The 26,635-nt window shown below is 45.4% G+C and overlaps 1 protein-coding gene across 1 annotated transcript in view; it reads right to left on the bottom strand.

The window, feature by feature from the left end:
• LOC122788217 (ADP-ribosylation factor 1) overlaps positions 1 to 26,635 on the bottom strand; it is a gene marked incomplete in the record, with an annotated part of 387,297 nt that overhangs the window by 23,326 nt on the left and 337,336 nt on the right. The window contains 1 exon segment of the mRNA XM_044055232.1: positions 9,788 to 9,912. Coding sequence (XP_043911167.1) covers positions 9,788 to 9,912 — 125 coding nt within the window.

The following is a 26,635-nucleotide window of genomic DNA, read 5'->3' as shown; positions in this document are numbered from 1 at the left end:
TTTCTCCATTGGAGCATCGAGGAGTTTAGCCTTGACATGGTCTGGCAAAGATTGCTCCTTCAGCCAGGCATGCCAACGAATTACTGCTCCAGTCATAGCTGATCTAAACGAAGCCTCCAGTGCATCATAGCCACATTTTAAGAAATGATTACTGACCTGTTGTGAGTTGTGTACCAAATCCTGAAGGGATTTACGGTCTAAGGGTTCTGGAGAAGAAAGCTTCTTATTCAGCTGATCTAACAAAAATTCTTGGTACTGTATCATATGGAATTGACAGTTTAATGCCCTGGCAGAAAGAGTAGCAGATGTATAAACCTTTTTTCCCCATCTCTCTAATGCTCTAGACTCTCTTTCAGAGGGTAGGTGATTTTTGGCAGTAGCGGCTGCAACCCCTTTAGGGCCCTGAGAAATAGTTTCTGGGTCTGCAGCATGGGCTTTATACAGGTGGAAGTGAGAATCCGGGACCCTGTAATATCAGTCAGGTTTGGCGGGGGCCGGAGGAAGAGAATCAGGTGCAGTACTGACATCATTGTACACATCATCAATTACAGTTAGAACAGAAGGTATAGCTAAGTGCCTATGCTGGGGCAAATGCAAAAAGGTCCTTAATCTTTTTCTAGAATCAGAGAAATCCTGACCCTGCCATTGAAAGTGCTCTCTCATGGAGTGTAAAGTCTCCCCAAAGGAAAATTCTTCAGGGGGGGAGGCCGAAGGGATAGATTCTTCTGCATCTGAATCCTCATAAGGCGAGTAGGCCCCTTCCTGGTGGTCTGACAAATCAGATCCATCCGTGGAGTAATCTGAGGAGTGAGGTTCAGAGGGGTCAGTCCTGGGCCTTTTGTCTGGAGGAGGTTGGGAGGCCCTGTCTGGGTGAGGTTGGGAACCCCTAATTAAGGGGATAAAGTCCTCAGCAAGACTGAGAATCTGTGAACTAGAGGAAGGCCTCTGGGATGTAGATTTGGCAGGCAAAGCTTTTGAAAGTTTGGCAGCTTTAGCCCTGGAGAAGGCCTTAATAGACACAGAAGCAGGGGGCCTAGCTGCCCCACGTGCAGGGGTAGAAATGTTCAAAGGTATGGTGTCGGACAATTCCTGAACACTAGCTTCGGTAGGGAGTTCTGAAGCAGACTCAGCCGGGGCCTCTCTGGCCTCGGTGGTCGGAGGTATGGTTTCGGTAGTAGGAATAGCTGTGGACTCTGTTTCAGCCGAAACAGAGACACTCGCGGTAGGCCTAGCCGTGGTTTCAGCCGAAACGGCGGGCCGCGAGTGTCGGTCTCTCCTTGCGTTTGACCATATGCGAAGTCAGAGTCTCAGACGGCATTAAGCAAAAGCGGCTCCAAAAAATTCCTCTGCAAAGTCCGACTGACGTCTGAGTCAGTCGGTTGAAGGAGGCACAGGCTAAACAAGCTGATACGTCGTGGTCTGGGCCTAAGCAAGGAAGGCAGTAAGAATGGAAATCCTTATGAGATATTTGTTTCCCACAAATTAAACAATTATTTACTTTGTCTGACATCGGCTGAGGCAAGAAAGAGTCTGACATCGGCTGAGGCAAGAAAGAGTCCCCAACGGGGTACTTAGCTTTTTTCGAAGTCTTCGGTAGCTGAAATCTCTGTATCTGACCGACCAGCACTTGCGAACAGCTTCTGCTTCGGGCACCGCGCAGCAAGAAAGACTGAGGAAAATGGCGTCGGCTGATGCTTTTATACCCCAGATGCTCTGACGTCAGGGAAAGTGCGACATCAGCCGAGGCCAGACCCAGACTTTGGAATCCGGCCGACCGAAGGGCTGCCTGAGGCAGGGCAACCCATATGTTATGACTGCAGATGCATCCTTAAAGGACATCCCCTGATTAAAGTAATGAGGTCTTCGGCCATTTTGAGCATCTGTTTCTTAGGCATGGAGGACTGTCCAGGAGAATGCTTTACTTGCTTCTTTGTCTTTAATGGTGTTTTTGTCTTGGCTGTTGCTTTAATGGCAAGTTGTGAAGGTCTGAAAACACCCTCAGAAGCAGATGCCTGCTCAGCGGCTCCGGACCCATCCGAGGGATTAGTTTCTGTAGGCCCAACACCTTGAGTGTACAGAGCTTGGGGGTAGAATAAATGGCAGTCCATTGTTTTGGTGACATGTCTTTGCCCACCAAAGAAACTCCTGTTGCAGGCAGGGAATGAGGAATCATGGTTTCCAGGCTGTGACAACGTTGACTCCATAAGCTTTTTAGGTAGCACTGAAGTTTCCCTCATATGCAGTCTCACATATGGAATTAGTAGAATGCAGGATGCCATGAACCCCAAAGCCTGCAGAATTTGTCTTGCAGATACCTGGGTTTTTGTTGCCATTTGTTTGAAGTATGTTGTCAACTGAATTTGTCAGGTGTGAGGTAAGCCATCAGGGCAGTTGTATTCAAGTTTGCACCCAGGAATGTAATTATTTGAGAGTGTACCAGTTGTGATTTCTTTTCGTTTATGGTGTACCCTAGGCATGCTAGAAGCCTTTTTACAAACACCAGATGTTGAAGTGTGTCCATTGTCCTCTGCCTGAACAAGACAATCGTCCAGATAAGGATAAATGTGAATGTTTGTCTGCAAAATGCAATTACTGGTGCTAGGCACTTTGTAAAGACCCTGGGCGCAGTAGATAAGCCAAAGGGCAGTGCAGAGAATTGGTAATGCAAAAAGCCTGCTTTGAAGCGGAGGTATCTTCTGCAAGATTCCCTTATTGGGATATGCAGGTATGCCTCAAGTCTAGAGTTACCAACCAGGCATTATTGCCAAGCATGAGCAGTAGCTGCTGTTAAGTCAGCATTTTGAATTTTGGAATGTCCAGGAATGTGTTCAGTATAGATAAGTCCAGAATTGGACGCCATGATTTGTCTTTTCTGGGTACCAGGAAAAGTCTTGAATAAAATCCTTGTCCTTTTTTCTTTTCTGGTACTGGTTGAACAGTCCCCATATCCATGAGGGACATGACTTGTTTCTGGGCCTCTGCCCACTGGTTTGGTGGCAGAGCTGGCCATCCATTTGGAACTGGTAACGTGTGGAAATGAAATCTGTACCCCTGGGATACTATGTTTAATACCCACTTGTCCTGGGCAATTAAATGCCAATTTTGAGCATGAAGTCCTAGTTTTCCTCCCAAGGGGGCTGCCAAAAGATGAGTGCTTGGAGATGGCAGAGGAAAGTCATTGAGACAGTTTATTGTAGGGTTGTGCTTTGTTACCTCCAGATTTGGAGGTGGAGGCACCCCATTGTTTTGACCTGTAAGATCCCTGCGATTGCTATCTTGAGCCTTTGGAGCACCTGGGTTTACCCAGAGTGGCTCTGTTGGACTCGGGAAAGGACCAGTTCTTAGTAGGCCATGGCCTACTGAACCTGGGTGGCTGCACTTACAAGAAATCTTTTACAGTTTTGCAAGAAATCTTTTACAGTTTGCATCGATTTAGCTTCATCTTCCATTTTCTTTAAAACCTCTTCTGCCTTATTACCACACAGACTGTCATACTGTAAAGGGGCATCCAACAATTTAGCTTTAACATGATCAGGCAGATTTTGCTCCTTGAGCCAGGCATGCCTTCTTATCATAGATCCAGTTACGGCGGCCCTGCAAGAGGCCTCCAAGGAATTAAAACCACACTGCAAAGTATGCTTGCCAACCTGTTCTGCTGAATGTAATAAGTCCTGTAACTATTTTCCACACAATCAGAAATCAATAATTTTCTGTTTCAGTAAGCCCATAACATGCTGTTGATATTTAAGCATATGAAACTGGCAGTTTAAAGTCCTGATTGCCAAGGTTGCACATGTATAAACCTTCTTACCCCCATCTATCCAGCGCCCTGGAATCTCTACCAAAAGGGGTAGGATTTTTGACTGTAGAAGCCTTAACACCCTTGGGACCCTGAGAAATAGTCACAGGATCAGCAGCAGGATTTTTGAAAAGAAATTTGTGGGAGTCAGGAAAGAGAACACATCAACAATGTCCAATATAGGAGGCATTGCCAAAGGCCTATGCTGAGGAAGAAGAAAATCCCTAAGCCTCTTTTTTGATTCTGATAAGTCCTGACTCTCCCAGTGAAATATGCAAAGTCTCTCCAAAAGAGAGATCCTCAGGAGGAGAAGCAGATGGGATGGATTCCTCTGCATCAGAGTCCTCATAAGGAGGAATAGAAAATTCCTGATCAGAAGAGGAATCAGAAGAAATGGAAACATGATCCGAAGATTCAAAATCAGTGCCTTGCCTAGGCCTCTTAGCGGGGGGGGGGGGGGGGGGGGGGGTTGGGAACCCCTGATCAAGGTAATTAAATCCTCAGCCATTTTAATCATTTGTTTTTTAGGCATAGGGGCCTGAGCACGTGGCTCATGTGTCTGTTTTTTAGACATAGAAGTTTTTTCACCTTGTTTTTGTTAATGGCATCGGTTTAATATAAAAATGTTGCGGCCTGAAAGCACCTTCAGAAGCCGGTGCCTGCTCAGCGGCTCCGGACCCATCCAAGGGAAGGAAAGTACAGTTTTGTACCTACCATAAATGTAGATTTTGGAGTGTATACCCTGCTGCAGTCATCACACTTTGGTTATCCTGTCGTCAGGCGGTCCCGCAGTCCGACAGAATTCCAAAGTCTTGGTCCGGCGTTGTTTGCGGTCGCTTCTTCCCTGACGTCAGTGCGCCAGGGGTATGTATGATGCATCAAACGCCATTTTCTTCAGTTTTTCTTGCTCCAGATGTCAGGTGCCCCCAAAAAGGTGGTCAGTAAATAGTACCAATCTAAAAAGTTTAGCACAAGCAAAACATCCCTCCAGCTATAAGCAAATACATCACAACGGTAGTATCAGGTTTGAAGGTATTGTAAAGTTTTAGTTAGTTAGGTCAGAGGGGATAGAGGGAGGGTAACCTGGACTACAGCAGGGTACAGACTAACATCTACATTTATGGTAGGTACAAAACTGTACTATGTTCGTGTTACTCTGCTGCAGTCGTCACACTTGGGTAGAATCCCAAAGCTAAGGATGGGAGGTAGAGTCAAACAGGGTTAGAGGAGGCTAGAAGGCCCTGCAGAACTGCAGTGGCGAAGCCAGCTCTAGTCTTAGAGTAAAGTGGTAAGTGGTAGTGTTTGGTGAAGGTGTGTACTGAACTCAAGTTGCAGCTTCCAAAATATCCTTGGTTTCCAAGCTTGATGGTGAAACGTCCTTGTACAAAATTTTGTTAGCTGATGGTTTTGGGGACTGGCAAACAGGTCTATGTCTGGGTGGCCCCATTTTTGAGTTATCATTGCAAATACTTGTGGATCCAGTTTCCACTCGTGGGGATCTATGATGTTTCTGCTGAGGTCTTCTGCCAATGTGTTCTTTTATCCTGGCAGGAACTTGAGCTTGTAGCTGAACTTGGTAAGCCAGTGCTGTGTTCCACAAGGTCATTGCTTGCCTGCATAGAGGGTAGGAGTGTGTACCCCCTTGTTTATGTACCACATTACTGTGGTGTTCTGTCCTTATTGTAAGCTGTCCTGGATGCAAGAGGTCCTTGAAGGCTGTCGGGGCATTCTGTACAGCTAGCATTTCTTTTTGATTGAGGTGCAGATTGCTTTGATCTGCAGTCCATATGCCTTGAACGCACTGTCCTGCCATGTGTGCCCCCCAGGCACAGTCATACATCTGTCATAGTTTGCCTGGCTGGGGGCAAGGTGAAAGGCTGACCCTTGTTGAGGTGGCATGCCTGTGACCACCATAGAAACTCTTGTTGAAGGCAGGGAATGAGAGATCAGTGTCCAAGCTGTGGCTGTGAGACCATACGCTTTTTAGGTACCACTAATTTCCTCATTCATATGCAGCTTTGCAAATTGTATTAGTAGTATGCAAGATGCCATGAAGTCCAAGGCCTGCAGAATATTTCTTGCAGGGGAGTTGGGTCTTTGTTGCCATTGTTTTGAAATACTGAGTCAGTTGTAGTTGTTTGTCTGGCGTCAGATAAGCCATCTGGGCCGTTGTATTAAAGCTGGCACCCAGGAGCATCATTTTGTGAGGGTACTAGTTTTGATTTCTTTTCGTTTACTGTGTACCCTAGGCAACTTAGGTGTTTTACAAAAGCCAGATGCTGTAAGAGGATGTCCTTGCTTTCTGCTTGGATGAGGCAGTCGTCCAGGTATGGGTATATTTGAATTCCTCTTTGTCTGCAGTATGCAATTACTGGTGCCAGGCATTTTGTGAAAACCCTGGGCGCAGTGAATAAGCCAAAGGCAGTGCAGAGAATTGGTAATGGGTTGAACCTGCAATGAAACGGAGGTATCTTCTGCAATTTTGTCTGATAGGGACATGCAGGTATGCCTCCTTGAGGTCCAACGTTACTAGCCATGCTTTCCTGCCCAACATGGGAAGAAGCTGCTGTAGTGTTAGCATCCTGAATTTGAATTTGGGTACTTGTAAGAAGGTGTTTAGAATTGAAAGGTCCAGAATTGGTCTCCAAGCATTGTCCTTTCTGGGGACTAAAAAGAGTCTTGAGTAAAATCCTTGGCCTTGCTCCCATGTAGGTACCAGTTGAATGGCTCATGTCCATGAGAGCTGTAATTTGTTTTTGTGCCTCTGCCCATTGATTTTGTGGCAGGTTTGGCATTCCTCTTGTCGTTGGCAAGGTGTGGAAATGGAATCTGTATCCTTGTGAAATAATGTCTAGGACCCATTTGTCCTTTGTGATGATGCGCCAGTTGTCTGAAAAAGTGCTAGTTTTCCTCCCACGGGAGCTGCCAAGAGAGTTTTGCTTGGCTATATGAGGTTTAAGTCACTGTGTTTGCCTTCTAGTAGTTTGGGGCCTGTCTTCTCCTCCCTTCTGGGTTGCAGTGCCCCATTGTCGAGGTTTGTAGTGGGTTTGTGGTTGTCCCCTGCCTCTTTGGCGTCTATTTACCCCTCTGAGGTCTGTCAGTAGCTGGAAAGGACCAATTGTTTGTTGGCCAATTTCTGCTGAAGCGATGGGGCTGAACCTGTAAGAAATCTTTGACCGTCTGCATAGATTTTGCCTTATCCTCCATTTTCTTTAAGATGACTTCTGCTTTAACTCCAAATAGGACATCCTGCTGTGGGGGAGCATCACATCCTGCTGTAGGGGAGCATCTAGTAACTTTGCTTTAACATGATGAGGCAGAGTTTGTTCCTTTAACCAAGCATGCCTATGTACAACAGACCCAGTAACAGCTGCTCTACAGGAAGCTTCCAAGGAGTCAAATCCACATTGCAAAGTATGTTTGCCCACCTGTTCAGCTGCATGCAACAGATCCTGCATTTCCCTCAATTCAGACTGTTGAGGGTGTGTGCTCATCTTTTGTTTTACTTGCGACATTAGAAATTGCTGGTATTTTAGCATGTGAAATTGACAATTTAGTGCTCTCATAGCTAGAGTGGCTGAGGTGAAAACCTTCTTCCCCCACCTGTCTAGCGCTCTAGAGTCCCTTTCAGAGGGTACAGGATTTTTTGCCATAGAAGCCTTAGCCCCCTTGGGACCTTGGGAGATGGTTTCTGGGTCAGCAACAGGGCTTTTGTAAAGGAATTTGTGGGAGTCAGGCACTCTATAATATCTGTCTGGTTTGGCTGGAGCAGGAGGCAGAGAATCTGGGTTTAAACTAGATTCTAAGTAAACATCATCCACAATGTCTAAAACTGGGGGGATAGCAAATGGTCTGTGCTGGGGGAGGAAAAGAAACTCTGAGCCTTTTCTTTGAGTCAGAGTAGTCCTGACCTTCCCAGTGAAAATGTTCCCTCACTGTATGCAAAGTTTCCCCAAAGTAGTCTTCAGGGGGAGAAGCGGAGGGAATGGAATCCTCAGCATCAGAATCTTCATAAGGAGGAAAGGAGTAATCTTGTTCCTCAGAGGAGCCTGAGGAAATAGACACTTGATCAGAGGAGGCATAATCTTCCTCTTGTCTAGGGCTTTTGTCGGGTGGGGGATGGGAACCCTTGATTAAAGAGATCAAATCTTCAGCCATTTTAAGCATCTGCTTCTTAGGCATGGGGCCTTGAACTGGAGACTGAAGTGCAGTCTTTTTTGATTAAAAAGGAGTCTTAAGCTTAGGATACGTTTTTATGGTGAGCGTCGTCGGTCTGAAGACACCTACAGAAACCGAAGGTATTTCTGCAGCACCGGCGTCTTTCTGCAATGTTGTTGGTAGGGCCTAAAAGAAATGGCTGTGTCGGCCTAGAACTCTCTGCCATAGGATCCGAAGCGGTCTCTAGTTCCAATTCTGCGGTAGCCAGGGGCTGCGTAGGCACCTCACTGAAAAATGGTGAACCAGAGACCGGCCCAGCCGAGGCCTCAGAGTCTGGCTTGGGTCTAGGCTGCCTGTCCTTATCTTTGCGTTTTTTGTGCACGCCAGTAGTCGGTTGCTCCGACGGCATAGTGTAATTAAATTTTCTACCGAAGTAGTGTCATGCGAAATCAAAGCGTCGTTTTATAGTTTGCTTATTGAATGTAGCACAAAAGTGACAACCAGTGACGTCGTGGTCTGGGCCTAGGCAAGGGATACAATAAGAATGAAAATCCTTATGAGATATTTGCTTCCCACAAGAAATAAAATTAACTTTTTCTGACATCGGTCTGAGGCAAGAAAAGTTTCCCCAACGGGGTACTTAGCTTTATTGAAGACTTCGGATCTGAAATTAGACTTCGAAAATCTCAGGAGTCGGCCGACTGGCACTTGCGAACTGCTTCGGGCACCACACTGCAAGAAAGACTGTAGAAAATGGCATCTGATGCATCATATATACCCCTGGTGCACTGACGTCAGGGAAGAAGCGACAGCAACGGACGCCGGACCTAGACTTTGGAATTCTGGCCGACTGCAGGACTGCCTGACGACAGGATAACCCAAGTGTGAGGACTGCAGCAGGGTAACAGGATCATCATCCACGGGTTCAATACTTGCAGAATCTTGCAGCATACCGGACTCCGAATGGGTCTCAGTAGAGGCATGCGACTCAAAAGTAGCGGGTATTAGGGGCTGCAAAAGCACCTCACCAAATACCGGTGAACCAGCGACAGTCTTAGAAGCTTAGTCATCGGTTTTGGACCTCAACGGTCTGTCTTTGCCCTTGTATTTTTTGTGAACTCCAGTAGTCTGATTGCTAACTGACGGCATTTCAGGGAAGTTAAATCTTGAACCAAAATATTCAGAAGCAAAAATATACCGACGTTTAATAGTGCATTGGTTAAATTTAGCACAAAACCAACAGCAAGGCACGTTGTGATCAGGGTCTAGGCAAAGAATACAGTACAAATGAAAATCCTTGAGGTATTTGCTTCCCACAAGTAATGCAATTATTAACTTTGACTGACATCGGTAAGGAGCAAGAAAAAAAAAGTTTCCCCAACGGGGTACTTGGCTTTAGTTTGAAGACTTTGGATCTGAAACTCGAAAATGAAAATTTCAGGAGTTGGCCGACCGGCACTTGCGAACTGCTTCTGCTTCGGGCACTGCGCGGCAAGAAAGACCGATTAAAATGTGTTGGCTGCATGTTTTATACCCCTGACAACTTGACGTCATGGAAGAGGAGACAGCAACCGACGCAGGACCCAAGATTTTGTTATTCAGGCCGACTGAGGGCAACCTGCCAGCAGATTGCCCAAATGTAATAACTGCAACAGTGAAACACGAAGAACATCTGCTGAAAATAAACTTTGGCCTGTGTTTAGATGGAAATACAGTCTACTGAATAGCTCCACATCTGACAATAGCACCTGTCAAAACAGCATGTAAGCTTTTTTTTTTTTTTTTATTTTAATGTTAGAGACCTGCCATATTAGTAGCTGAAGGGCTCACCTGTTTATTGGCAAAAACTAACAATACTGCATCTCGCAGCTCATCTTCTGCCAGCATTCTCGTTAGTTCTTCTCTTGCCTCATTTACTCGTTCTCTGTCATTGCTGTCAACTACAAAGATCAAACCTGCACATAAAATGAGAAAGAATCATAATGGACCAACATGTACAAGGCTTTCAAAATTAAACCTGCAAAATAAGCTTAAAACAGCAAATATACCCCCACACAAACTGTGTCCGAAAAAAAAAAACTGAAATATGCAGAAGCACTGGGATGAGCTCGAAGATTTTATGCACAAAATAATGTTCAAGAGAAGGAGCAAAGTTTAAAGTATGGCAAGAATTCAGTGATTTATGTACAGCTGGATTAAATGAGAGCTGTTGTAAACAAAGAAAAATAATTACCCACAAATGTATGATGAATATAAATGAATAAACAGTAACATCGCTTTTCTTTTGTATTAACATGTCTAATTCTACAACTTAAATAATTTAAAGTAGGTATACTGATTTTTTTTTTCTTTTTCCTATTTTACATAGTAAATTTTAATGCGTAAATATTATGGACAGCTTCCAAGTGACATCAAATCAGCAGCATCATTCCAAGTGTAATACTGTGAGAACTTGTGATCAATCCCAAAAAACACTAATGAATGCAGGACATACTTAAGAAAATGACAGTTATGGGTGCATACCACAATTCTGCAAGACAGTCTATTTCTATAACTCCAGCTACTCCTGGGAGCCTCACCATATTCGGCAGGTCTACTGAACCTAGGGAAGTCTCCCCAGACTTTCTCGGACCCACACTCTGAGCAAGCTAGGGGCCTTAGGGACCTCTGGGCAATATCGCATTGCTGCCGAGGAGCATTTTTTTGTTACACTACTGTCATGCACTTTCACTGTCCAAAGAAAAACTTTGGACAGGTGTTCTGGCATATCTTCCCACTTCTGTAGCAACTCAGCCAATGCTTCAACTCTCTAAAGACAACAGCCTCACTGCATGTCTCCGACCTCTAGAGATCAACTGTAAAATGCACCAAGTGCATACTCTCTTCTCCAGGATAGGCATGTCAATGCTCCCCTGCCAGCATCTCAGACACTTAAGTCGCCAACTGAACCCAAGTCACCGGGGCCATAGTCAGTGCTTTATTCCTTCCATGTCAGTGGTAACTAGTAGCTTGCAAATTTAAAATACATGCATTAGAACACTGCAAGCAAACCTCAGACTGTTAGAGGCATTACTCCTTCCCGTAATGCATAGGACATACAATTCTCCAGTTCTGCAGTCAACAAGAAAGCTGGAGGAAAAATGCAAAAAACAGTAAGCTTCCAAGGTGGCCTGGCTGCAGACATCTCATAGGAAGGCAGCAGTGACTGCTATGGCTTGAGCTCTCATTCCCTGAACAGTATTTACATGGAAAAAAAAGGAGATGGAACAAGCCAGCTATTCAGTGAAAGTCTCTGTTTAGAAACAGAGCTGCCCCCCCCCCCCCCAACACACTACAAAATATTACGAACAGGTATGAGTTCCTTTTTGCTTTAATCCTATCAAGTAAAACCTTTCATCTTTTTGTTCTGTGAGGCAAGATAGAACACTGGGAGTTTGTCCCTACTGAACAATGCTTTTGTCACAACTTTGGCTATGAAATGTGGAAATATGAAGAGTTACCCTATCTTTGTGGAAAATGAGAAAATGTGTGTCAATGAAGTCTGCAGTTCTGATCTCCAACAGATTTAAGGGCCACTGAAAAAAACAAGTTATGTACTCACCATAACATTCGATGTATGTAGTCCATCTTGGCTCACATTCTTACCCGTGGGATTGGAGCCGAACCTCTGCTCCGACTCGGCCATACTCTAGCTCAAAGTCTTCAATTGGCTCATGGCTAAGAGGTATCCCATATGCTGCAATGTGCCTATCCCCCAGATTGTGATGCTGCGAGCTCACACACACAAACACGTTGAGAGGAAGAACCAACTCAACATATCAAGAAGGTGTGCTGAAACCAGAGACGCTACCTCTAGGTCCTCCAGGAGGCGGTAGGTGGGTGGGTTAGTAAGAATGTGAGGTGAGATGGACTACATACATCGAACGTTATGGTGAGTACACAACTTCTTGATGTTATGTAGTCCAATCTCACCTACATTCTTACCCGTGGGACAGCGTCCCTAGCACCTACACCTTGGATGGCTCAATGGAAAACACTCCTGAGCACTCTGAAAGTACAGTTGTGTACACTTACCATAAATGTAGATGTTAGTGTGTCTTCACTGTTGCAGTCGTCACTGTAGGGTTCTTCCTGCTGGCAGGCAGCCCTCGGTCGGCCAGAATCCCAAAGTCTGGGTCTGGCGTCTGCTGTGTACTCATCCTCCCGGACGTCAGTGCGCCAGAGGTACAAAGCTCCCAGCCGACGCCATGTTCTCCAGTTTTTCTTGCCCCAAATGTCAGGTGCCTAAAAATAAAGGCTAAAAGTAAAACAAAAATGTAACATACAACAAACCCCATACCCTGTAGCAAATACACCTCAGAAGGGCGAAGCAGGGAACCACACCAAAATAAGTATAAGAGGGGACAAGAGAGGGGGTAACCCAGACTGCAACAGTGAAGACACTAACATCTACATTTATGGTAAGTGTACACAACTGTACTATGTTCGTGTTTCACTGCTACAGTCATCACTGTAGGGTTGAATCCCAAAACTGAGACAAAGGGTGGTGGTTATAGAGTAGAAGGGGCGGCTAGAAGGCCTTGCAAGACTGCAGAAGCAAAGCCTGCACTAGAGTTAGAATAAAGAGGGAGATTATAGTGCTTAGAGAAAGTATGCACCAAACTTAAGTTGCAGCTTCCAAAATATCTTTGGTAGGGACTCCCCTGAGAAAGGCAGCTGAAGAAGCAGCTGCTCTGGTAGAGTGAGCCTTAATTTTTCCAGGGATTTGCTTTCCATGCTGAGTGTAACAAAATCTGATTCCATGAGCAATCCATTTAGAAATGGTCTGTTTTGAAATAGCTTTGCCTTGAGAATTTGCTGCATAAGAAACTAACAGTTCTGTTTTCCTGAGATCCTCGGCTCTGTCCAGCTAAAAACGAAGCTGCCCATGTACATCCAAAGAATGCAAGATCCTCTCCCCCTTATTTTGTGGATTAGGGAAAAAAGTTGGCAGGTGAATGGTTTGGTTTAAAGCCACTTTAGAAACCACTTTAAGCATGAAAGTAGGGTTAGTCCTCAAAGAAACCCTGTCTTGATGAAAAATAATGTAAGGTTCCACAGCCATGAGTGCTTGTAACTCCGAAACTCTCCTGGCTGAAGTTAAAGCCAGTAGGATAACAGTCTTCCATGATAAATACTTCATATTGGATGTGGCAGCAGGCTCAAAATGTGGCAGAGTAAGCTTTTCCAGTACATAATTGAGGTCCCAAGCAGGAATGGGTGGAGTCCTAGGGGGCCTTAAAATCTTTGCTCCTCTGAGATATTGTTTCAGAAGTGGATGTGAAAAAAATGGAGGATCTGTATTATAACGTGCAGAGATAGCTGAGGCATGTATTTTTATGGAAGAAAAAGATAAACCATTATGCAACATATCTGTTAGGTAATGTAAAATCAATAGAATATTTGGAATGTGAGGATCAGATTCCTGAGCCTGCATCCAGGTGCAAAATCTCTTCCATTTTCCTGCATAAGATTTCCTAGTGCTAGGTCTTGTGGCTTCCAAGAGGACATCCATAACCTGTTTGGTAAGGGTAGGATTAATTAATTATAGACCCTGGGTACGCCAGGCTGCGAGTTTTGATATGAGAGTGCAGGACCTGGCCCTGATGTTTGAGACAAAAGATTTGGAATCTGAGGTAGAAGCCAAGGAGGTTCCTAGGATAGAGTTAGTGTTTAGTACCAAAATTGTCGAGGCCAATTCGGGGCCAGTAAGATCATCTTTGGTTTGTCTGGTTTTATTTTTAATAACACCCTTGGTAGAAGAGGCAGCGGTGGGAAGGCATACCCCGAGAGGTTCCTCCAACTGAATGAGAGCGCATCCACTTTCCATGCTAGCTTGTGATGTATCCTTGTGCAAAAAAGTCTGTAACTGGTAGTTGTGGGGAGATGCAAATAGATCTATGTCCGAGCAACCCCAGGCTTCTGTAATCATCTTGAATATTTGGGTGTCTAGCATCCACTCGTGTGGGTCTGAGATTCCTGCTCAGGCTGTCTGCCAGAATGTTTAGTTTCCCTGGCAGGAATTGAGCTTGTAGATCCACCTTGTAAGCTAGTGCTGTGTTCCATAGTGTCATGGCTAGTCTGCAAAGGGGGTAGGAGTGTGAACCCCCCTGCTTATGTACCACACAAGTGTGGTGGTGTCTGTCCGTATCAGTCGCTGCCCTGGCTGTAAAAGATCCCTGAAAGCCATGAGGGCATTCTATACAGCTAACCTCTCTTAAATTGATCTGTAGATGCTTCTGATCCTCTGTACAAAAACCTTGCAGGCCTTTCCCCTGCAAGTGGGCTCCCCATGCATAATCCAAGGCGTCCGTGGTTATCACTTGGTTGCGCTGGAGGTAGACTGAAGGCTTTCCCCTTGTTTTGAAGACATGCCGTGGCCCACCAATGAAATTCCTTTTGCAGGCAAGGCAAGACAGCAATCATTGTTTCCAGACTGTGACAATGCTGGGACCATACGCTTTTTAGGTACCATTGTATCTTCCTCATATGCAGTCTTGCATATGGTACGAGTAGGATGCAGGAAGCCATGTAACCCAAAGCCTGCAGGAATTTCCTTGCAGTTAGCGGAGACATTAATGACAGGTTTTTGAAAGTTGAGGCCAGCTGAAGTTGTTTTTCTGGCGTCAGGAATGCCATCTGGGTTGTAGTGCTTAAAAGAGCACCCAGGAAAGTTATCTGTTGAGTGGGTGTCAAATTTGACTTTTTTACGTTCACACTGAATCCCAGGCACTTGAGTAGATTCTGAACAAATTCCAGGTGCTGGAGTAAGATGTCCTTGTTGTCTGTTTGAATAAGGCAGTCGTCCAGATAAGGGTAAATCTGAATTCCCTTGAGTCTGCAGTAAGCTTCTATTCCCTTGAGTCTGCAGTAAGCTACTACTGGTGCCAGGCACTTGGTAAACACCCTGGGCACAGTAGATAAGCCAAACGGCAGCGCAGAGAATTGGTAATGTTTAGTTTCATAGTATAGTACTAGGCTATCTTGCCCTGGGGCATTTGTAAGCCTAGCCATAGTGATGTGGCTTTTGCCACCCCATGAAATGGTACAAAAAATCTACACAATAAATTTAGAATACTGTGCCTTTGTCTAGTAGTGACACAATGAAGGTCCCCTTATATAATAGAATTAGTTTACTGTGCCCCTGTCTAGCAGTGACACAGATGTGACCCCTGGGGTAAACTTACCATCTCCCATCCACTCAAGATTTCTCTTGAAGAGAGTCAAGTGAGGGGCTCTGCCTAATACAAACTGGGATCTTGTTCCAAAGCATGGGAAGCCTCTGGGTTATGAATCTATCCCTCCAGCATGTCCTATTCATACTTGTGCCGAGGTTTAAGTCTTTAGCTCTCGTGGTCCTGATGGATTTGGATTTTTTGAGGTGGAGCATGTCCATCAGATCCTGATTGGACATGGCCTTGTACGTCAGGCAGACATCACCTCTGAGCAGGCGGTATGCTACTGAATAGAGCTGAAGTTTCTTTAGTCTGGCAGAATAAGACATATGTTGGAGACCCTTGATCCTCTTGGTGAGGTACTTTTGTGGTCTCTCCAGCTGTTGCAAATGCCGGGTGAGGTACATACCAAATGGGGCATTGTACTCAATCATGGGTCTGATGAGGGAGGAATATAGGGGTACAATGACATCCTTGGATCTGGATGTGAATCCCTTCATGATGAGGTGTGCAAGGTAGAATGTTTTTCTAACCACTTTGGCAACGTGGGTGTCAAATGAGAGATCGCTGTAGACTTGGGTCCCTAGGTCTCAGATTACTTTTTCCGTACTCAGTGGGTTGCTGTCTATGTAATAATTTGCGGGTACTTTGTTTTTCCCAAAGGGGATGACTATACATTTTTTGGCATTTAGTTTAAGGCCGTGACTCCGACACCAGTTGTCCGTTTCTGTGAGGCCTTTTTGTAGGATGTAGGTCTGCTGGTGCATCGACTATGGCGCCTAGTTTGCAGTCATCTGCAAACTTTGTCAGCCACAGCCCTCCCATGTTTGCTTTAACATCTGAGAAATAAATCCCGAACAAGAGGGGTCCCAGGACAGATCCCTGTGGGACACCACTTGTGACTGGCTTTGAGTCTGACATTGCTCCAGCGATTTTAACTGTGTGTTCTGTCCTTTAGCCAGTTTGCAACCCATCTAGAGACATAAGGGTTTACTTTTAAGCTGTTGAGCTTATCTATGATGCCTGAGTGGGGTATTGTGTCGAAGGCCTTAGCCAAGTCCAGGTATGCTGTATGGACTACTTTGCCCTCATCAATGGCTCTAGTGACTGTTTCGAAAAAGTCAACCAGGTTTAAAAGGCAGGATCTGCCCTTTACAAAGCCGAACTGGGTGGGGTCAAGTGTCTGTAGGTCCCCTATGTCTCTGTTTATGAGTTCCATAATGATTCTTTCCATAGCTTTGCAGACCAGGCTGGTTAAGCTTATGGGATGGTTGTTTCCAGGGTCTGTAGAGGCACCCTCCCTTGTGGAGTGGGACCACTGTTGCTGTACGCCAGTGTTCAGATACATATCCCGAAGTAAGGCTAAGGTTAAATAGCATTTTTGTGTGTGGGTTTAGCTCCTCTTGGAGTTCACGTAACACGCAACCCGGGATACCGTCAGGTCCCATTGATGCTGTGTTTTTTTGCTTTGTTTAGGGCGGTTCTCACTTGGACATCTGAGATGACAGGGAGATTACATTCAGCTGGGATAAGTATTTCTTCTTTTGGGGGTGAGGGAGGGGAGAAATTTGCACTGAACCTGTCAGCCAGAATGTTGGCAATATTTGTGGGTTCAGTGTATTTTTTTGTTGTTGTGAACCAACTCTGAGCATATCTGAGGGTTTCCGCCCAGGTTTCTAACATAGCTGAAGAAGGCTTTGTGGTTATCTCTAGTGTCCTTAGCAATTTTTCTCTCAAAGTTGGCCTTGGATGTTTTTATGAGAGAAAGTACAGTTTTGTACCTACCATAAATGTAGATGTCCGAACTGGATAGCATCTGCAGTCATAACAAGTGGGTTGTCCTGTCGTCAGGCAGCCCTGCAGTCGGCCGGATTCCAAAGTCCGGGTCCGGCTTCGGCTGATGTCGCACTCCACCCGACGTCATCTCTGTTGGACTTCGGGTATAAAAGCATCAGCCGACGCCATTTTCCTCAGTGTTTCTTGCCCCAGATGCCAGTAGCCCTCTTGCAGGCTAAAAATTTGGATAGATGCCAATGTTTCCAAATAGATAGAGGTAAACACAACAATAAGCATATATGTACATATATACAAACAAATACACCATAAAAGACTCCCCCCCAACAGCTAGCTATTAGGAGGGTAAACACCCTAGGAGTACCACAGAGGGGAAGGAGGGAGGGTAATCCTGACTGCAGATGCTATCCAGTTCGGACATCTACATTTATGGTAGGTACAAAACTGTACTGTGTCCTTCATGGATGCATCTGCAGTCATAACAAGTGGGTAGAATACCATAGCCAACTAGGGGAGGATAAAAGTAGATTATGGTGTGTTTAGGATCCCTTGCAGTACAGCAGTGGCAAACCCTGCTCGGGATCTGGAATATAGAGGCAAATTATAATGCTTGGCAAATGTATGCACGGAGGTCCAAGTAGCCGCCTCAATAATGTCTTTGGTTGCCACTCCTCGTAAGAAGGCTGTGGTAGTGGCTGTTGCCCTTGTAGAATGAGGTCTTATGTTCTGTGGAATTGGTTTTCCATGGAAGGAGTAACAGTATCGTATGCAATTTCCTATCCATTTGGAGATTGTCTGTTTGGAAATAGCTTTTCCTTCCCTTCCTGTTGCATAGGCTACAAAAGTTGGTCAGTCTTTCTGCTATTTTTGTTCTGTCCAAGTAGTAGCGTAGCTGTCTATGTACATCCAAGGTATGCAGTATTCTTTCCCTCTGTTTTGTGGGTTGGGAAAGAAGGTAGGTAGGTGGATTGCCTGGTTTAAAGACACTCTGGATACCACCTTGGGCATAAATGTAGGATTAGTCCTCATGGACACTATCTTGGTGGAAGATTAGGAAGGGTTGCACTGCCATTAAGGCCTGTAGTTCTGAAACCCTCCTTGCTGAAGTAATTGCCAGTAGGAAAGCAGTTTTCCATGACAGGTGTTGTAGGTCTGCTGTTGCTGCTGGTTCAAAGGGTGATAGTGTCAACTTTTCTAGCACAAAGTTTAAATCCCAAGCTGGTAATGGTGGTTTCCTTGGAGGTTTTACATTCTTGATTCCTCTGAGGAACTGCCTGAGCAAAGGGTGAAAAACAGGTGGATCAAAGCTGTATTCTGCTGAAATAGCTGATGCATGTATCTTGATGGAGGAGTAGGACAGGCCTGAATGAAGAAGTTCGGCCAGATACTCCAGAATGTTAGGCATATCTATGTTTGACACATCTTTTCCTCTTTCCATACTCCAAATGACAAACCTTTTCCATTTTCCAGCATAGTTCCTTCTTGTTGAAGGTCTGCGTGCTTCAAGAATAATGTCTTTAACTCTTTGGGAAAGTTCTGGATTAGCTGCCGCTATGTGATGTTCCATGCAGTCAGTTGCAGCGTTTTTAGGTTTGGATGCATGATGCTGTAGTTGTTCTGAGTTAACATCAAAGGCATCAGAGGTATTGGCCACATTTTGTTCCGAGACATGCTCTTCAGTAGTGGGTACCAGTGCTGTCTTGGCCAGTTTGGAGCTATCAGGATTATCCTTGGACGTTCTTCCTTGATTTTTAGTAGTACCTTGTGTATCAAAGGAAGAGGTGGGAATGCATATGCTGTTAGGCCTTTCCAGTTGAAGGAGAGTGAGTCCACTTTCCATGCTAGTGGGTGGAATGTCCTTGTGCAGAATTTTTTGAGCTGGTGATTGAGAGGTGATGCGAATAGGTCTATCTGTGGCATTCCCCATTTCTTTGAGATGGTCTTGAAGATGTCCGGTGCAGCTTCCATTCGTGGGCATCGAAGTGGTTCTGCTTAATATGTCTGCTAGAGTATTGTCTTTCCCGGTACAAATATTGCCTGTAACTGAATGTTGTAGCTGAGTGCCAGGGTCCACAGCTCCAAGGTCATTCTGCATAGGGGGTATGAATGAGTGCCTCCCTGTTTGTTGATGTACCACATGACTGTGGTGTTGTCTGTCCTTATCATCAACTGGCCCTCTGAGAAATGGTTTGAACTTTTGGATTGCCAGTTTTACTGCCAGCATTTCTTTTAGATTGATGTGCAGGCGAAGTTGATCCTGTGTCCACAATCCTTGCACGCATTTGTCCAGCATGTGGGCCCCCATCCTAGGTCTGAAGCGTCTGTTGTGATGGTCTGGCTTGGTTGACATCTGCGAAAGGGTAGGCCTGGGTTTGACTGGCATGCCTGAGCCCACCATAGGAACTCCTGTTTTAAGCATGGAATTAGTGGGATTTCTGTTTCTAGACTGTGTCTGTGTTGGGACCATAAATTCTTTAGGTACCACTGTAGTTTCCTCATATGTAGTCTGGCAAATGGGACCAAGATTATGCATGATGCCATGAAGCCCAAGGCCTGCAGAACTTTTCTTGCTGTTAACTTGTTCAGTTTTGTTAGTGCCAAGAAGTAAAGAGGAAGTTCTTTCTGTTTTTCTGTAGTCAGGAATGCCATTTGTTGTACCGTGTCCAATTCCGCGCCCAAGAACGTCCTTGTTTGGGATGGTATCAGCCTTGACTTTTGTAAATTGACTGTGTATCCCAGTCCTTGTAGCAAGTAAATGACCCTTTGTAAATCTGTTGTCAGCTTGCTTTTGTTGTCGTCCAGGTATGGGTAAATTTGAATTCCCTGTAGTCTGCAATGGGCGATTACTGATGCCAGGCATTTTGTGAATACTCTGGGCGCAGTAGATAAGCCAAAGGGCAATGCTGAGAATTGATAGTGCTCTGATCCTGCAAGAAATCTGAGGTATCTTCTGCAGATTGGTCGAATGGGGACGTGCAGGTATGCCTCCTTGAGATCTAGAGTTACCAGCCAAGACTCCTTGCCCAGCATGGGAAGAAGTTGCTGTAGGGTCAGCATTTTGAATTTTGGGACAATGATGTATGTATTTAAGGTGGACAGGTCGAGAATTGGTCTCCAACTTTTTTCCTTTCTTGGAACTAGGAATAGTCTGGAGTAGAACCCCTTTCCTTGTTGTGCTGTTGGCACTCTTTCCACAGCTCTCATCTTTGCTAACTCCATTATCTGGCGTAGAGCCTCTGTTTTTTGATTTGGAGGTAGATTTGGCATTCCTCTTTTGACTGGTAAAGTGTGGAAGTGAAACCGGTAACCTTGATCTATGGTTTGTAAAATCCACTTGTCTTTTGTTATGTAGTGCCAGTTCTTTGAAAATAAGGTTAACTTTCCGCCTAGAGGAGCTGCTATTTGTTCCCTGGTAGGCGGATTTAGGATTAAGTCACTGTGGTTGTGCTGATGTAGTGGCAGTGGCTGTGTCTGTGCCTCTGTTGTTACCTTGCCACTGTCGTCCTCTGTAGGCACCTCCTCTGGATTGGTTTCTGCCTCTGGAACGTCTATTCCTGCCCCTTTGAAATTTTGTGGAGTCAGGAAAGGACCAATTTTGGCAGGCCAGTTCCTGCTAAACCTTGGGGGTTGAACCTGCAAGAAATCTTTAACAGTTTGAACAGATTTTGCCTTTTCTTCCATTTTCTTCATAACCCGCTGGGCAGGTGTACCAAACAAACTTGTCTTGTCCATAGGAGCATCTAGCAACTTAGCTTTAACATGATCCGGTAAAGCTTGTTCTTTTAGCCATGCATGCCTTCTTATCACTGTGCCTGTCATGGCTGATCTAAATGAAGCCTCCAGTGCATCATAGCCACATTTTAAGGAATGGTTGCTAACCTGTTGTATGTTATTTACCATCTCTAATACATATTTCTTATCAAGAGATTCATCAGTGGTTACTCTTTTAGTTAACTGATCAAGCATAAACTCTTGGTATTGTATCATGTGAAACTGACAGTCTAAAGCTCTAGCTGAGAGAGTAGCTGAAGTGTAGACCTTTTACCCCATCTGTCTAATGACCTTGCTTCCCTTTCAGAAGGAATAGGGTTTTTAGCTGTGGTCATGCTACTGCCTTGGGACCCTGGGATATAGTTTCTGGGTCTGCAAGTGGGGCCTTGTAAAGGTGGTGATGAGTATCTGGCACCCTGTAAAATCTGTCTGGTTTGGCAGGGGCTGGGGTAAAGAATCTGGAGCGGAGCAAACATCATTGAAAGCATCATCCACCACAGAGAGAACAGGAGGTATAGCTAAGGGCCTGTGCTGTGGGAGGTGCAGAAAGGTCCTAAGTCTTTTCTGGAGTCTGAAAAATCCTGTTGCTGCCATTGGAACTGTTCTCGCATGGCATGCAAGGTTTCCCCAAAGGAGAATTCTTCTGGTGGGAAGCAGCTGGAATGGATTCTTCAGCATCAGAATCTTCAAAATTGGAGAAGGGAGCCTCAGGCTGGTCAGTTATGTCTGATTCATCAGCAGAATCATCAGAAGACACTGGCTCAGGGGCTCTGCCCTAGGTCTCTTCTCTGGGGGCTGAGAGGCCCTGTCTGGGTGAGATTGAGATCCTCTAATTAAAGAAATTAAATCTTCTGCCAAAGAAAGCATTTGAGAACTAGAAGAGGGCCTGGATGTGGGGGGTTTAACAGGCACTGTTTTAGTAGTCTTGGCTGCTTTAGCCCTGGCGAAGGCCTTAATGGACATGGCAGCTGGAGGCCTAGCAGCACCACGTGCTGGGGTAGAGACATCCAAGGGAATGGTGTCTGATAAGTCAACCACCGTAGTGGGTAAAATTTCTGAGGTCGATTCAAGAGTTGTAGCAGGGACCTCAGTTGTAAGAATAGGTTCAGCTGTACTTTGATCAGTTTTCTCGGTTTCGGCCGAAACAGAGACACTCGCGGTTTGCTTTACCGTGGTTTCGGCCGAAACCGCGGACCGCGAGTGTCGGTCTTTATCTTTGCGTTTTTTGGGGGTAGTCGGTGGATCCGACGGCATAATGTACGCAAAATCAGAACCAAAAAACTGTTCTGCAAACTCCGACCGACGCCTAAGCGTTCGTCGGTTGAAAGAGGCACAGGCCGAACAGGCTGCTACGTCGTGGGCTGGGCCTAAACAAGGCAGACAGTAAGAGTGGAAATCTTTATGAGGTATTTGTTTCCCACAGGTTAAACAATTGTTAACTTTTTCTGACATCGGCTGAGGCAAGAAAGAGTCCCCAACGGGGTACTTAGCTTTAGAAGTCTTCGAAGTAGTATTCGGTAGAAGTAATCTCTGGATCCGACCGACCGGCACTTGCGAACAGCTTCTGCTTCGGGCGCCACGCGGCAAGAAAGACTGAGGAAAATGGCGTCGGCTGATGCTTTTATACCCGAAGTCCAACAGAGATGACGTCGGGTGGAGTGCGACATCAGCCGAAGCCGGACCCGGACTTTGGAATCCGGCCGACTGCAGGGCTGCCTGACGACAGGACAACCCACTTGTTATGACTGCAGATGCATCCATGAAGGACATCGTAATTTTCTGCTAATGTTGATGAGAGAGGTCTTCCCTTCATGGGATTTTGCTCTGACGTGCAGTAGCTTCCTTGTTTATGGAAGAGGTCCACCAGACAGGACGCTTACCTTTGGTGGAGAGGGACTTGGATTTATTTGGGATTGCATGATCCATGCATTCTTGGAGATGTCCATAGAAAGCATATGTGAAGGATTCGGCATTGTGGGATGTGGTATCTACTGGCACAGTGGGCTTAAAGGATACCATCTCAGTCTTAAGAAGAGTGAAGTCTGCTTTTGAGAAGTTTTTCACTGTGGTCTTTTGTGCTGGGGGTGGAGGTGGGATATGTATATCCAGGGTGATTAGTTTGTGGTCAGATCTCACTAGTGAGGGGTATACTTCCGGTGTGGAGCATTTTGTCCCCATGTTTGTGATGATCAGGTCTAGTATATTATCTCCCCTAGTGGGAGAGGTGACTAGTTCCAGTGCATTTGAATTTATGAATTCCAGGAACCTTTGGGCTACGGTATTAGGGCTGGAATAATGTACCCAATCTATGTTTGGATAGTTGAAGTCTCCCAGTATGATGGTATTTTGTGATACATTCACATCCTCCAATGTCTTTAGGAAGGCTGAGTGGGGTTCTTGAGATTGGGAGGGTGGTCTGTAACATGCTACCAGTTGAATAGCTGTTTTGCCTATGGTTAGTTGCACCTGTATGGTCTCTGATGCTTCATGTGTTGCTACTAACCTGGAGGTGTGGGTGCCCTTGATGAATATGGACACTCCCCCTCCCTTTGTGGTTCGGCCCGGGGTTTGGGGCCAAAAAGCATGATACGAGGTATAGCCTCCTGGTAGCGCTGGGGTGCTTTCAGGAGCCTTGAACCAGGTTTCAGTTACTGCACAGACGTCGATGTTCTCCATGCTGAGGAGCGCATCAAGTGCCTGCATCTTGAGATTTAGACTTCTGGCGTTGAGTAGCATTACCCTTTTTTCCATTTTTGTTTTCTAAGGAGGTGGGTTTGTCTTTTGAGCCTTGCCTAAAAAAGGCACTATGGGGGTGGCAAGAGCCTTGGCCAATATCCGGAAGCCCAGTGGTGACAGGTGTAATCCATCCCTTGCGAAGCAGCGTGGCCTGTCCAACATGTCATCCCAGGCAGACAGACATTGGATCCCCTTAGAATGACACCAGTACTTGAGCCAATTATTAAAGCTGATCATCTTGTCTTTGTATTGTGGTATCATTCTTGGCGAGGGCAAGATGCTGCTCAGGGTCAGGGTCATACCAGCCTGGGCTACATAATCTGAGAGCTCCTCTATGTCTCTTTTCATATAGTACAGGGAGGTACGTCTCGGGTCATTCACACCAGCATGGACAATGACGGAGTCATATTTGTACTTGCTTTGGAGTGACTTGAGTGCGTGTGTTATGTGGCGGATCCTAGCTCCCGATAGCTCACAGTCACCCTCTCCTTGTTCAGCCTGGTCAGCAGGACATCAGTGTGTCTGACTATAGTCACCTATTACTAGTGTATCAGGCAAGGTGTTTGGCCTTATGGGCTGTGATTGGTTGACACAATGATTTATTGAAGTATGTGTTGCATGTGTTTTGTTTTGAGGTGGTGGATTTTTGGATGTCTGCTTTGGGAGCCTCTGTTGTTTTGGTAAGTTTTTTATTAGAGCCTCCGAGTATGTCTGTGTTTTTATGCGTTTGGTTTGCAGTTGTGGTAGGTCTATGTGGGACTGGGATTGTTGTGTGTGTGGTCACCATCTCCTCCTGTCTGGTCATGCCAGCCCTGAGTTGAGAGAGTTCAGCCTCCAGTTTGGCTATATAGTTGCATCTCTCGCATGTATTGCCTCCAGTTTGGCTATATAGTTGCATCTCTCGCATGTATTTGTGTTTGTTGGGAGGAGGAGAGGGTTGTCTGTGTACATGAGACAATTGTAGCATTGTCTCAAGATACCCAGATTGACCAACTGAACTGGAGAGGACGCCAGTAATCTACCACTTGACATGCTAGAACAGTATAAGGGAGTGCTGTACCTTTAAGGGAAGCGGATATTCACAGGGGTAGTAAGTAGATGTAGTGCTTTACTTAGTACGAGAGTGCTTACTTAGTAGAGAAGTATTGAGAACAAGTGCTAGGCTTACAATATAGTGAGTGGTCCGATTATACTAAGAGTAGAGCTTCCTTAAGGGAAAATTTGAAGAGCAGACCTGGCGGAGCCAGAAGTAGTTGAACCTTGTTTAACCGGCGCTGCACAACCGCGCAAAGCCGTGCAAACGCGGATTTTAAACAGTGAACTACAAAAGAGCTACAAATCGTCCAAAACAACCAATTACTACAGCTTCTTGTGCTGAGGTCACTTCCTACAGGGACAGGTAGGCTGCTCAAGGCTCCCCACTCCCACTGGTGAGCAAAGCAACTTCCTTCTATCCAAGTAAGGTAATGGACAACACAGGAACTACACCACAGCCCAGAATACAGCAATGCCTGTAAACTGGTCTAAACTAGTCGAGGAGAGGCAGGAAAACAAGATTATTTTTTTTGTTTTTTTCGAGCCTGCCTTGAACCTGAGGTATCTTCTGCACTCCTCGTCTGATAGGAATGTGTAGGTAAGCCTCCTTTAAGTCCAATGTCACCATCCATGCATTTTTGCTCAACATTGGCAGGAGCTGCTGCAGAGTAAGCATCTTGAACGTTGGAATCTCCAGGAAAGTATTTAAGACGGACAGAGCCAGGATGGGTCTCCAAGTATTTTGCTTTCTAGTTGAATAAAAGCCTTGTCCCGTCTCTGAATTTGGAACCAATTCTATGGCCCTCATAGCCTCACCTGTTTTAATGCCTCCGCCCATTGAGTTTTTGGTAGGTCTGGCCATCCGTTTGGTTTTGGCAAGGTGTGAAAGTGGAATTTGTACCCTCTTAAAACTACATCCAGAACCCACTTGTCTTGGGTTATGCAAGTCCAATTACGGTGGAAAAGAGAAAGTTTTTCTCCCAGAGGAGCATCCAGGAGAAAGGTTCCTGGAGCCATGCAGGGGGAGTCATTGAGCCTGTTTCCTATAAGGTTGAGACCTATCTTCTCCACCTCTGGGGGTGGAAGCACTCCACTGTCTAGGCCTATACGAGGTCTGAGCTTGGGCCCTCCCTCTGGGGCGCCTATATCTACCCCTCTGAGGCCTGTCCGAGCTGGGAAAGGACCAATTCTTAGCTGGCCAATTTCTGCTAAATCTAGGAGGTTGAACTTGTAAGAAATCCTTAACAGTTTGCATGGATTTTGCCTTATCCTCCATTTTCTTTATAACCTCTTCACCCTTAGACCCAAACAAAACATTATGTTGAACAGGAGCATCCAGTAATTTTGCTTTTACTTGATCAGGCAAATTTTGTTCCTTTAACCAAGCATGCCTTCTAATGACCGAGCCAGTGGCTGCCGCCCTGCAAGAGACCTCCAAAGCATCAAAACCACAGTGTAAGGTTATGTTTACCCACCTGCTCAGTAGCATGCATCAAATCTTGTAATTCCTTGTCTGCCAATGCAGAAATGGTACACATTTTGTTTCATAACAGACAAAAGGTATTGCTGATATTTCAACATATGAAATTGACAATTCAAAGACCTAATAGATAAAGTAGCAGAAGTGTACACTTTTTTACCCCCATCTCTCAAGCTCTAGAATCCTTTTTGCAGTGGCAGCCTTAACACCCTTAGGACCCTGAGAAATGGTTTCTGGATCAGCTGTAGGATTTTTAAAAAGAAACTGGTGAGAGTCAGGGACTCTTAATATCTATTCAGGCTTAGCAGGGGCTGGAGGAATGGAGTCAGGGGTTAAATTAGACTCTGTAAAGACATCATCCACAATATCCAAAATAGGAGGAATAGCCAGGGGTCTGTTGGGGAAGAAAGAAATCCCTAAGCCTTCTCAGTTTCAGAGTACTCCTGCCCTTCCCAGTGAAAATGTTCCCTCATGTCATGTAAAGTTTCCCCAAAAGAGTAATCTTCAGGAGGAGAAGCTGAAGGAATGGATTCTTCAGCATCAGAATCTCGTAAGGAGGGAAAGTATAATCCTGTTCCGAAGAAGACACTGAAGAGATCGATACCTGGTCAGGGGATTCATAATCCAATTCTTGTCTTGGCCTTTTGT

This window comes from Protopterus annectens, chromosome 13.part0 (assembly GCF_019279795.1).
Source record: "Protopterus annectens isolate FY-2018-M chromosome 13.part0, PAN1.0, whole genome shotgun sequence".
NCBI lineage: Eukaryota > Metazoa > Chordata > Ceratodontiformes > Protopteridae > Protopterus > Protopterus annectens.
This window is presented reverse-complemented; position numbering and strand designations above follow the sequence as displayed.